We start from the raw sequence: 12,018 nt of genomic DNA on the forward strand, positions 1-12,018 counted from the left end.
AAAAAAAAAAAAATAAATAAATAAATAAAACAAATAAAACAATAAGAAAAGGATTGTACACCAGTGCTGCAAGTCATTTCTAAAGTTTTGTCCAGATCAAGCCAAGGATAACATTTATATCATAAGTTTGAACAATGGAAATAACTCGGGATGATTTTTGTTAATTAAATTGTCATTATATTTGTAATTGTTTGCACCCAGCACTACTCAAACACAAACACCTGAAGAGAGTACACAAACCCACGGATGAGGAGTATAATAGCTATATTGGCGGACAGGTTGTCATCCTTTACCTTATTTTTCAAATTCACAAGGACTAAATGGTTGTCAGTTCCACCAGATACAAGTTCATAGCCCTTCTCAATCAAACTCTGCATAAACAATTGATTTGACACGGTAAACTCCACTGATTTAAGCAAAGAAGAAAGTTCAGGAATTAATTACTCCTTACAGCAAGCAAAACATGCAATGAAAAAGTACCATATTGATGATTTGTCAAAGGAGTCAGAAAATTTTCACTGCATACCTGAGCAAATTTGGAAGAATTACTAAGAACCTGCTCTTGGTAGGCTTTGTATTCCGGAGTTGTGGCCTATTGCAATATGGTAAAGAGGAGAAATATCATGAATGGAAACTAGGCGGACATCCAAATATCTAAATCTAGTATCCGAAATAAAATTTCGTGAAGATGGCCCCCAACTTTATTTGTCGAGAAAGACAAGAAAAAATAAACGACCTGCTTTAGTGCAACTGCCAGACCAGTTATGGTGTGGTTGTGTGGGCCACCTTGAAGACCAGGAAAGACAGCCTGATTAATTTTGTCTTCGTAGTCATAGAGCACCTGTCATAGATTATAATGAAATATTAGACCAGTAAGAACTTGCCCTTGAAATTTACTTAAATTCACTTCAAGGCGTAGTTGGAACCTTTACTTACTTCTTGTCCTTTTTTGTTGATCTCTTTAACACCCTTCCGGAAGAAAATCATTGCCCCTCGTGGTCCGCGTAAGGATTTATGCGTGGTTGTTGTCACAATATCAGCATACTCAAAAGGGGATGGAATAACGCCAGCTGCAACTAAGCCACTAATGTGTGCCATATCAGCCAACATGACTGCCTTCTGTTTGTCACAGATCTGTCAGAAATCAAAATAATCAGAACTAGGTCAAATGTTGCACAACGTAGAAGTGTAAAATCCTAATGGAAGCTATTTTATAATCTATCGCCAAACAAAGGAAAAACCTGGCGAATTCGTGCATAGTCATAGAGACGGGCGTAGGCACTTGCACCAGCAACGATGAGTTTTGGTCGGAACAATGATGCACTTTTTTCCAACTATTAGAATTTTGCTCCATATAAGTTAGTTTATTTGAAATTGCAGTTTCAAGACAAATCAACAGGATATCCCAATAGGCGCGAACACAGAAGCATTTCGAACCTGGTCATAGTCAATGTAACCAGTGCTCTCATCCAACCTATATGGCACTGTCTCGAAGAATATTGAAACGGCAGAAATCTTCTTGGTATCAGTCTGCAAAAAGTTAAAGAAATAAACATAGGAAAGTATCGTATCAAACATCATAAAAAGTACAAGTTACCAAATCACCAAAAGCAGCAATGTCAAAACCAAGTAGTAAATTTGAAAATAAACACCTGGTAACCATGCGAAAGGTGTCCACCATGTGGTAAATCTAGAGCCATAATCCTCTCATGAGGTTTTAATAATGCAGTATATGCCTGAAAGTTAGCCGGTGATCCAGAGAGAGACTGCACATTAACTACAAAAAAAATACCATTCTGGGTTTAATCAAAGACGGTAGGTACTTTGGCAAGTTCTCTCACATAGACCAAACTGAATGGTCTCAGAGTTGGTTATATAAAAAGAGAAAGCCAAACCAAACCACGAGACTTCAGTGGTTCACACTAGAGCAAATATCACCAACATGTCTTCTTTCCAAGATGTGTCCAAAAGAAAAGGGAGGTGCAGACAATTTTCTGATTAATATATGCAACAGCCATCCCGTGGGTCTTTTATTTTTCATTGATCACACCATTAAAAGGCACCATGTCGAGAAAAGCTTGTTTATAAGTACATTTACTGAATCAGAAAGTTCTTAAAACGATTGCACGTGTTCAGCTGAATTAACACGAAACTCAGGACAAGACACAGTGAACTGCTATACTTATACAAAGAGAGTCTGAAACAAATTTACCACTTGGAAATTAATCACATATCATTAATTGTCTATCAAAGCATAACTAAGTAGATAAACGCAGCTGTTAACTGCCTAGAAGCCGAAGGTCCAATCCCCCGCCCTGCATAGTAATACTTCAAAAAAGAATAACAACAATAATATATCAATAATTCTCATACCTCCCCATTTTGCAGGGTCCAAACGGAAAGCTTCTAGTGCACGTTTCTGGCACAAGGTTTCAGCCATGTCAATGTACCTAAATCCATTTGGCGTTTATAATTAGAAGCCCATAAAGGAAACGAAAAGAAAAAAGAGAAAAATGAAAACAAAAGGAATTACATACAGAAATTATCGGTGCCATCGCAGTAAGTTACAGATTCTAAGAACTTGCAACGTTTTTGCTAATATTAAGAAAAACTGATGATGGTCTTTCATGTAATTTATACTCTGTTCTTATTTTGTTTCAAAACTTCAACAATTTATTCCAAAAACAAAAGTACTCTGGAATTGAGATAGATCCACATACTCATTTCCACCATAGTATCTGGCACCAGGATATCCTTCACTGTACTTGTTGGTCATGACTGAACCAACTGCTTCCATCACTGATGATGAAGTGAAATTCTCAGAAGGTATAAGTTCAAAACCCTTCACATTCAAAAAAGAATCGTACAAGATTTGATGTTAATCACGAAGCTCAACTCAATTCAATGGATATCAACACCATTAACGACAATTTCAACCTTAAAAAAAATGAAGCGAATAGATCAACGTCAAATTTTCAAAAGCACAAAGAGCACGAAAACAGCTCGTAGTGAAACAAAAAATACCTTCCATTGACGAGCTTTCTCGAGCTCAATGATGTCTGCAATTTCCGGATCAATAACCCCGAGGGGGGCGTTCAGCTGCTTAATCCACTGCAAGCAAAATTTCCTCCAAATATCAACATCGATACAAGAAACTGAGTCATCAAACAGATCTCGTACACTCCATGATCCACATACATTCCTTAGTCCTTACTTAAGTTCTAACTTCAATAAGAAATTTTTGCATCAGAAAATGTAAATTTCTTTAGATATAAATAAATGGAATGCTCACAGTAGCTCGAGCCTTGTCCCTTTCCTCCGCAGCGGCACCGGACAGAGAAGACTGCGGCCATATAAAACGAATTCATACACAAAAACGAGTAAGAAAATTTCGGCATCAGAAGTTATCAAGAATGACGAATGTAAACACCATAGATATTATGAATTAACAATGGCGGTGAGAATTACCATGTGATGGAGAAACCGGCCATTGACGAGAGGAACATTGGATTTGGTAACGCCGACGGCGAGTCTTCGAAGCGCCATAGCCATTGGTTTCTGTAAGCGATTGAATCTCCTCCCGATATCGAAATGCGTGAAAGGTTCCGCGCACTTTTGATCTGGTGCTCTTCCGTTGTCACCACTGCCAGTGGGGTTAGTAGGTTGGTGATGGAGGCCCGATGCCGGTGAAAAAATATTAACTAAGCTATTTTTTAATAATTTTTTTTCGAGGTATATGTCATAATAAATAATTAATAAAAATATTTCTAAATTTTAAATTAACAACTGTATTTTAAAAAGTAATAATTTGTTTCTAAAATATTTTTATGCTTTCAAAAATTTTATTAATGTCTTATAATTTTTAAAAAATTTTAAAAATATTTATACTAAAAATCTTTAATTACCGGTTTCAAATTTTTTTTTTTTTGAAATTTAATATTAATTAAATTAGACTAAAAGTTTGCATTTAAGTAATTTATTTGAAATTTAATAAGATATATAAAAAAAAAAAAAAATTTCGAGATTGATGTTTACAAGTTAAATTAGACAAAAAAGATATGCACGGGTTATAAGAGAAGAATTCGGGTCAAATCTCCAAAATAACCCTTCAACTCGCCCGATGAAGATCGACCTTACACGAGGTTACGTGTCATGGGACTCGTGACATCCTAGTTCAATTTAGTCTAATGGTAAGAAAAATAAAAGAAATCTGGAATAAGCAAAAGTATTTTTATTTTTATTTTTATTTTTTTCTTTTTGTCTTTTCAACTGAGCACTTGTTCCCCACCTTTTTTAAACCTTTTGTTTTTTAAAAGTGAACTTTAATTTTTATTAAAGCTTGAATGACCGATTAATCTAAATATTAAATTTATCTTCGGGATAAAATTTATTCGTAATTTGAAGAATGAATCGTTTGATTGGATCAAAGTCGGACATAAATTTAATCGAATATTAAAATCTATCTTTATATTATATTCGAGTTGTCTGAACGATAAGCCTATTTGATCGACCGATCTAAATATAATCCAAATGAATGAGTCTATGAGCCAATCCATCATTCAAAACGGTGGTCTATATCCAATCTAATAAAGGGTTCGTGTGGATTGGATCAGATGGTTCTTGGGTTAGGTTTGGATTGGACTCGAGTTTGAGTTTGGATCGACCTTTCGATCACCAACATAAGGACGAGACTAAGTTGTTAATCGTTTATATAGTCTGTTAAAGATATTTTTTACTATTGAATTTTAAATTAATTTTTTAACTCTTACATTTAAAATCACGTCTATATAGCTTTTGAATTCATTTGTCGTCTTCCTTAACAAAAAGTTTTAAAAACGATAATTTCATTTTTTTTTCGTGCACGTTTTATGATACTTGGAAGACAACATGAATGAACCGAGACAATATTTACAACAACCTAAGTTCACCACTAGTAAATATTGTGAATTTTAAAACGCGTTTGCTAGGGTCTCACAATCCACCCCTTTTAGGACCCAACATTCTCGCTAGCACACCGTCTAGTGTCCATCCCACTTCAGGGCTTAGCGTTCTCGCTGACACACCGTCTAGTGTCCACTCCCCTTCAGGGCTTAGCATCTTCGTTGGCTCGCTGTCGGACTATGATACCATTTGTAACAACTCAAACCCACCGCTAATAAATATTGTCCTCTTTGAGCTTTTCAGTTTTAAAATTTGGATGGATTTATATTAATTAATTAAAAAAAAAAACTTTTCGAGGGAAGATACGCGAGACTGCATCAGCACGAAGCCCACTGCTATGGATTGGGCCACCGAGCGTTGCGCTTCCTACTCATGCGGCCGCCTCCGCTTCAGAGACGAACGCAGGCTCACAAACTGGATAAGCAAACCCGCCGCCGCGCCATTAACTCGCCTCCATTTTCCCCTATTCCATTTTTACGTTCACCGTAAGTTGAAGGAAGATTATGGATTTAACCTTGCCTGCAAAGAATTATACAGAAGGATTCTGTTTGTTTCATCGCCACAGCGCCAAAATTCGCGGCCGTGAAGTTAGGGCCAAGCAATTGGTTACATCGGAGGCCAATTCTTTGAGGCTTTATGTAGGAGCAAAAGGAAAATCTCGCTTCCTCGTTATTCCTTCCGATGATTCTGAGGAACCGATTTCTTCGATTACTAAACAGCTCAACATTGTTCGTGCGGTTTCGAGAGTCGATACGCTTAGATTGCAACATGGCCATTTGAACGGCGCCAATTCCTCTTCATCTGCTTCGAATCATTCGCAGAGTTTCGAGGGATTCGAGAACAATAATCATCTTCGTCTACTGGTAAGAAATGGGGAATTAGAAAACGGGTTTAAATTTCTTGAGGATATGTTCTTTCGTGGTGAAATTCCTGATATAAATGCCTGCACTATTTTGATTCGTGATTTGTGTAAGACTGGGAAGATTAGGAAGGCCACTCGGGTTATGGAAATTTTGAAAGATTCGAGGGCTGTTCTTGATGTTAGAACTTACAATATTCTAATTAGTGGTTACTGTAAATCTGGTGAAATTGGCAGTGCTTTGAAACTTTTTGAACGAATGAGTGTCTCTCCTGATGTTGTTACTTACAATACAATCTTGCGAACTCTCTGTGGCTGTGGGAGGTTGAAGCAAGCCATGGATGTTCTTGATAGACAGCTGCAGAGTGAGTGTTATCCTGATGTGATAACTTACACTATATTGATTGAAGCAACTTGCAAGGAAAGTGGTGTTGGGAAGGCGATGAAATTGTTGGATGAAATGAGGAACAAAGGATGTAAGCCTGATGTTGTCACTTATAATGTTCTTATCAAGGGGATTTGCAAGGAAGGGAGGTTGGATGAAGCTATTAAGTTCTTGAATCATATGCCTTCTTATGGTTGCCAACCGAATACGATCACTTATAATATAATTTTGCGTAGCATGTGTAGTACCCAGCGGTGGATGGATGCCGAGAAGCTGTTGGACGATATGGTTCGGAAGGGATGTTCTCCTAGTGTTGTGACGTTCAATATCTTGATTAACTTCTTGTGTCGAAAGGGCTTGCTTGGTCGGGCTATCAATGTTTTGGAGAAAATGCCTCGGCATGGCTGTACTCCGAATTCCTTGAGCTACAAACCGTTGCTTCATGGATTCTGCAAAGAGAAAAGGATGGATCGGGCAATTGAGTTTTTGAATACCATGGTTTCGGGAGGCTGTTACCCGGATATTATGACGTATAATACTCTGTTGATAGCTTTGTGCAAAGATGGGAAGGTAGATGTTGCAGCTGAGATAGTGAATCAACTTAGAAGCAAAGGCTGCTCTCCTGTATTGATTACATACAACACTATCATTGATGGGCTCTCAAAGGTAGGCAAGACAGAAGATGCCATTAAATTTCTCGACGAGATGAAGGGAAAAGGACTCGAACCGGCTATAATTACGTACTCCTCGCTCGTCGGAGGACTGAGTAGAGGAGGAAAAGTTGATGAAGCAATTGCATTTTTCCATGATTTAGAAGAAATGGGTGTGAGGCCAAATGCTAACACATACAACTCTATCATGTTAGGACTTTGTAACATTCAACAAACCAATCGAGCCATCGATTTCTTGGCCTACATGGTTGCCCGAGACTGTATACCGACCGAGGCTTCGTACATGATTCTCATTGAAGGATTGGCGGATGAAGGACTAGCCAAGGAGGCATTGGAGTTGCATAATGAACTGTGCTCTAGAGGAGTTGTGAAGAAGAGTTCTGTGGAGCAGGTGATAGTAAAAAACTCTGTTTGATTTCTTTTTACTTCAGCCATTGTTTGATGGCCTTAGATTTCATCATTAGATCTTCATAGATATGGGGTTCTTTATGATTCTTAGAGCCAAATTATGTTCCCTTCTTTGCCAAAATGGGTAAACCCAAATCAATTTTGTAACATAAAATGGCTCAACTTGAGTAGCTCGGTTAGACACTAGATTTAGAAATCAGATATTAACTTCAACGCGTTATTGATTTATAAATAAGTAAAATAAGGGTTAAATGCTGTTTTATACATGTTTAGCTCACTTTTAACCCTGGTTTATATATTCAAGCACTATAAACTCATTTTAATCATGTTTGAAATTTGTCAATTCACCAACCATTTCTACAATTTCTACTTAAACAATTAAACAATTGCTCATTGCTCATGCCCACCCCACCCCATCGATGGTGTACTTTCATATTTTTTATTAGTGAAATGATGTTTTTATTTCATTATAAAGGGCATTTCCTTTCCCCCAACCAACGTGGGATATCACAGAAAAAATGTTTTCACACTATTATAAAGGGCGTTTCCTTCTTTACTTCTCCTTCCCAACCAATGTGGGATATCACAGAAATAAAGCATGAGAGACTCTTAACTTCCCATTCCCAACCAATGTGAAATATCACAGAAATCAACCAATGTGAGATATCACAGAAATAATACATTATCATTCACCTCTACGATACTCTTAAATTCCCATCCCCAACCAGGGTGAGATATCACTAAAATCAACCAATGTGGGATACCACAGAAATAATGCATTATCATCCACATCTACGATACTCTTAACTTCCCATTACCAACCAATGTAGGATATCACAGAAATCAACCAAGGTGAGATATCACATAAATAATGCATTATCATCCACCTCTACGATACTCTTAACTTCCCATTCCCAACCAGGGTGGGATATCACAGAAATCAACCAATGTAGGATATCACAGAAATAATGCATTATCATCCACATCTACGATACTCTTAACTTCCCATCCTCAACCAATGTGGGATATCACAGAAATCAACCAAGGTGAGATATCACATAAATAATGCATTATCATCCACCTCTACAATACTCTTAATCAAACATAATCAAATCGGTTACTAACAAAACAAATTAAACAATCAATAAATTAGTGAAAAAAAAGAATAAGTATTCAAATATCTAACGTATTTTGCTACCTTTTGCAATTCCCCTAAAAAAGGTAAAAAAAAAATAGTGATCTCCAAGTGAATTCTTACTTCTAAGAGGGCAGTGAAATTATTTTTTTAACTGAAAAAGAGAACAAGCAGAAAGCCAGAAACTGACCGAGCTGACACAAAAGGCAAACCTATCAATATCAATAAAACCGAATCCACCAACAGTTCTAAAAAAATAGGAACAAACAGTTGGTTCATGTGGTTCTGACCCAAAGCTGGCCCCAGCTGATATAAGGTACACTAACAACTTTAATTATCATTCAGACAAATTTTCCATCATTCTTCTAGTCGTGTATAAAGCACTTTCCACTTTATGAACATTATTCTCAATATATATTGACCAAAATCAAATGCCATAAATCCATCGGCTGTGTTCAACCGAATTACCTGATATGATTATCAACCTTGAGATTAAAGAGAATGAACCTAAAATGTTGTTTCAATCTGATTCTTTTTAAGGTAAAAAAGAACCCATCTGGATCGGAAAAAAAAAAAAAAAAGAAGAGAAAAGATGAAAAGATGAAAAGAAAGAAGAAAAACCCACCAATTTTGGAACTTCGGAATTGAAGATCAAGGCTAGTCTGAGTACAAGGACATCAGGCACAGACCAATGTGTTTAATTTCCAGATTCACACATTTTAAATAGCATAAGCAAATGACATTTGAAGCCCACCTCCTCCTCCCCCACCATTCACAATCACAGGACAGGTCGAGCTCATGCCACCTTCTACGACTCGTCTAACTGGTCCTGCAAACAAGTCAATACTCGCAACCGTTACGGCCTAGTAATAATAAACATGAATAGGGGCTGTAATTTGTACTTCGGAAGAAAAATATCTAATAGTCCCCTAAATTTACGGGTTTGTGCCTAAATTCGTAGCTGAATTTGTAAGTGTTAATAAGTCCTGAAACGTTTAATTGTGTTTCTCATAGACCCTTGTATTTCTTGTTTCATGTGTAATAGGAAGGAACATTTTAGACACTTGCAAGTTGAAAGTTAAGGACTCTTTCTTTTGGGAGGGTGGTATTCACTGACCTGCGCATCTGAAGTCCAGAGCGTGAGGTTGTCCCTCAACAGCTGCATGATGAGGGTGCTGTCCTTGTATGATTCTTCACCCAAAGTGTCCAGCTCAGCGATGGCTTCCTCAAATGCCTGAACAGAAGCATAAGAACTGGTGAGTAACACACGCAAAAGAAAGATGGGAAAGCATATTGCTTGTAGCATGCACCTACACTACAGTAGTGCAATTGCAAGCACATTTTAGCAAAAAGAAAATGTAACATGCATCGGATCCAGTTTCAAAAGAGTCAACCACGGGTCAGTAAGGTTAGCTAAGGAGCAGATTCATAGCGGACAGTTTAAATTTATGATAGAACTATTTCGAAGGGAAACGGATCGAAACACGAATCACGTTCTGATTCAGTCACAGATCCAATCATCCTCTGTAGAAGTAAGACGCCTAATACCAGTAGTTCACAATGGTTTGAGGAAAATAAGATTGGCATATATGATATCATGGGATTCCTGAAAGCTGGAACTAAAGACCAAAAGAAGGACGATACAAGAACAAATGCAACAATATCAAATATTTGAATCGTCAGTCAAACTAGATGCATATTGAACAAACATGTCCAAATCTGCATATGCAAGCCTACAGTTGTAAGATCCATGTTAAAGTATTTCATGGGTAAAGCTGGTTCAAAATCTGCATATAAGTGACGCTATGAAACATGTGATAGTCATAAAATTCAACGTGAAGACAATAGTTCAACAAAGTCGCCACAGTAATAGTACTAGCTGATGAAATTTCTTAGGAACTCTTGATAGCCCAGAAAAGGTACAATATCACAAGGATCTACGACAGTAGGCCCCAGAAATAAAAGCAAAAAGTAACAGAGTTAGCCCACGCATCTCAGGCATAAAACAAGGAGGAGAAATAATGTAGAAAAGGGGATATGAAATGGGAGACTGAAAACAAAAAAGAAGGATCAAGTTTACCTCCTTGGCCATGCTACATGCTTTATCGGACTGATTCAGAATCTCGAAGTAAAACACAGAGAAATTGAGTGCCAGACCCAGCCTTATCGGATGAGTGGGTGCAAGATCCGCAACTGCGACATCCTTCGTAGCACAAAATCCAACAAGTGTAAAATCAAAATTCAGAATAATCCAAACTCAAGAATCAATATGTTAGAATTGAAAATTCCTAATATCATATTGTTTGATTAATTAAAACAAACCATTAGAAGCGCTGCGACATAGAGATGGTCAGTTGAAAAATGGGGATCTTCCCCAATGAAAGCTAAGAAGAAAGAGTAATAAAGAAAAAACGTCCGAATGTGAAATCCATTGGAACTTCCAAAATCAAGATTTCAAGAAGGTTGTAGACAAGAATACGGAAACATGACAACAGTAAAAGATGGATCGCGTAAATAGGGACATGTTCGGCGGCGGGACTAAATCAGTATTCAAAGTCAATTCACAAGTGAAATATCTAACCTAACAGATCACAAAAACAGCAACATTTCAAAATTAGATCAATAACACTACCAACAAAGAAAAGCAAAAGAACCACAAGTACCAGAGCATCCCTATAAGCCAGCATAGCATCCTCAGCAGCAGCTTTCCTCTCATCCCCAGCCTTAAACTCCGCCATATACCTATGGTAATCCCCCTTCATCTTCAAGTAGAAGACCTTAGACTCACTAGCACATGCCGATGGAATTAGATTCGAGTCCAAAAGCTTCAAAATACTAGCACAGACCTCGGAAAGCTCGGACTCAACCTTTGATCTATAATCCTTAACAAGAACAACATGCTCTTCATTCTTACGGCTCTCCTCCTTCTGCTCGATAGAAGAGACAATCCGCCAAGCAGCTCGAAGTGAGCCAATCACGTTCTTGTAAGCAACAGAGAGAAGATTTCGCTCCTCGACAGAGAGCTCGGAGCCTGGGGTTGAACCAAGAACAAGTTTCTGCATGAACTGAACCATCTCCTCATATCTTTCAGCCTGCTCGGCAAGCTTAGCTAGATACACATATTGCTCGCGAGAGAGATTGTCCGGCACGGAGGCGGCCATTATTAAACTCCGGCGAGCTTGAAGCGATGGAGAGAGAAAGAGAGATAGAGACGGAGACAGAGAGATTTGCGTTTTCAACGTTCGCCGTTTGGTAAAGATGCGCGGGTGGCCTTAAAAACCCAAAAATAAATAAATAACAAAAAAAAGAGCCATATTAGCCTGCGGTGAATGTAGAATGAGAGTGAAATAAGAGCCGTTGGATTAAAGTTGGTGACGATGACATGGAGATGATTGAGGAGGATTGCCAGCTATGAAAATGCAAGGAAAAAGGATGCCAACACATCTTTTTCTATTTTTAATAATTTCAATCATTATCTGTGAAGTACTGTTTCAATTAATTTCTAATTATTAATTACGCATTGCCCCGTCACATATATTTTTATAATTACATTAAAATTATATCTTAAATATTATTTAAAAAATCTCCAAAAACATATTCGTTTATTACCGATTAATAA

The 12,018-nt window shown here is 37.5% G+C and overlaps 3 protein-coding genes across 4 annotated transcripts in view; 1 reads left to right on the top strand and 2 right to left on the bottom strand.

Annotated features, from left to right (window-relative positions):
• LOC111495957 (serine hydroxymethyltransferase 2, mitochondrial) overlaps window positions 1–3,700 on the bottom strand; it is a 5,488-nt gene extending 1,788 nt beyond the window's left edge. For both annotated transcript variants that reach the window (XM_023146160.1, XM_023146159.1), the window contains exons 1-12: window positions 3,469–3,700; window positions 3,293–3,343; window positions 3,025–3,111; window positions 2,721–2,842; window positions 2,374–2,450; window positions 1,653–1,777; window positions 1,438–1,530; window positions 1,242–1,334; window positions 937–1,134; window positions 737–841; window positions 527–592; window positions 294–371 (exon numbers count right to left, since the gene is read on the bottom strand). In XM_023146160.1, the coding sequence (XP_023001928.1) occupies window positions 294–371; window positions 527–592; window positions 737–841; window positions 937–1,134; window positions 1,242–1,334; window positions 1,438–1,530; window positions 1,653–1,777; window positions 2,374–2,450; window positions 2,721–2,842; window positions 3,025–3,111; window positions 3,293–3,343; window positions 3,469–3,552 (1,179 nt within the window). In that variant the 5' untranslated portion in view covers window positions 3,553–3,700. The remainder of the gene's footprint in view (window positions 1–293; window positions 372–526; window positions 593–736; window positions 842–936; window positions 1,135–1,241; window positions 1,335–1,437; window positions 1,531–1,652; window positions 1,778–2,373; window positions 2,451–2,720; window positions 2,843–3,024; window positions 3,112–3,292; window positions 3,344–3,468) is intronic.
• A 1,553-nt stretch (window positions 3,701–5,253) lies between these two features.
• Window positions 5,254–7,450, top strand: LOC111495955 (pentatricopeptide repeat-containing protein At1g09900-like). The gene has a single exon (XM_023146152.1). The coding sequence runs from the start codon at window positions 5,445–5,447 to the stop codon at window positions 7,269–7,271; it is 1,827 nt and encodes a 608-aa protein (XP_023001920.1). The 5' UTR covers window positions 5,254–5,444; the 3' UTR covers window positions 7,272–7,450.
• Window positions 7,451–8,853: 1,403 nt separating this feature from the next.
• LOC111495962 (14-3-3-like protein GF14 kappa) lies at window positions 8,854–11,659 on the bottom strand. Its single transcript, XM_023146166.1, has 4 exons — window positions 11,063–11,659; window positions 10,480–10,602; window positions 9,517–9,633; window positions 8,854–9,228 (listed from the first exon to the last, which is right to left on the bottom strand). Exons 1-4 carry the CDS (start codon window positions 11,558–11,560, stop codon window positions 9,208–9,210), a joined length of 759 nt encoding a protein of 252 aa, XP_023001934.1. The 5' UTR covers window positions 11,561–11,659; the 3' UTR covers window positions 8,854–9,207.
• Window positions 11,660–12,018: the final 359 nt, after the last annotated feature.

This window comes from Cucurbita maxima, unplaced genomic scaffold (genome assembly GCF_002738345.1).
Source record: "Cucurbita maxima cultivar Rimu unplaced genomic scaffold, Cmax_1.0 Cma_Scf00022, whole genome shotgun sequence".
NCBI classification, from domain to species: Eukaryota; Viridiplantae; Streptophyta; class Magnoliopsida; order Cucurbitales; family Cucurbitaceae; genus Cucurbita; species Cucurbita maxima.

Coding starts and splice junctions, on each gene's coding strand:
- LOC111495962 (XM_023146166.1), bottom strand. CDS start 11,560: ATGGCCGCCTCCGTGCCGGACAATCTCTCTCGCGAGCAATATGTGTAT. Junction 10,603..11,062: donor TGGCTTATAGGGATGCTCTG/GTACTTGTGGTT, acceptor TGTGCTACGAAG/GATGTCGCAGTTGCGGATCT. Junction 9,634..10,479: donor CATGTAGCATGGCCAAGGAG/GTAAACTTGATC, acceptor GCTTCTGTTCAG/GCATTTGAGGAAGCCATCGC.
- LOC111495955 (XM_023146152.1), top strand. CDS start 5,445: ATGGATTTAACCTTGCCTGCAAAGAATTATACAGAAGGATTCTGTTTG.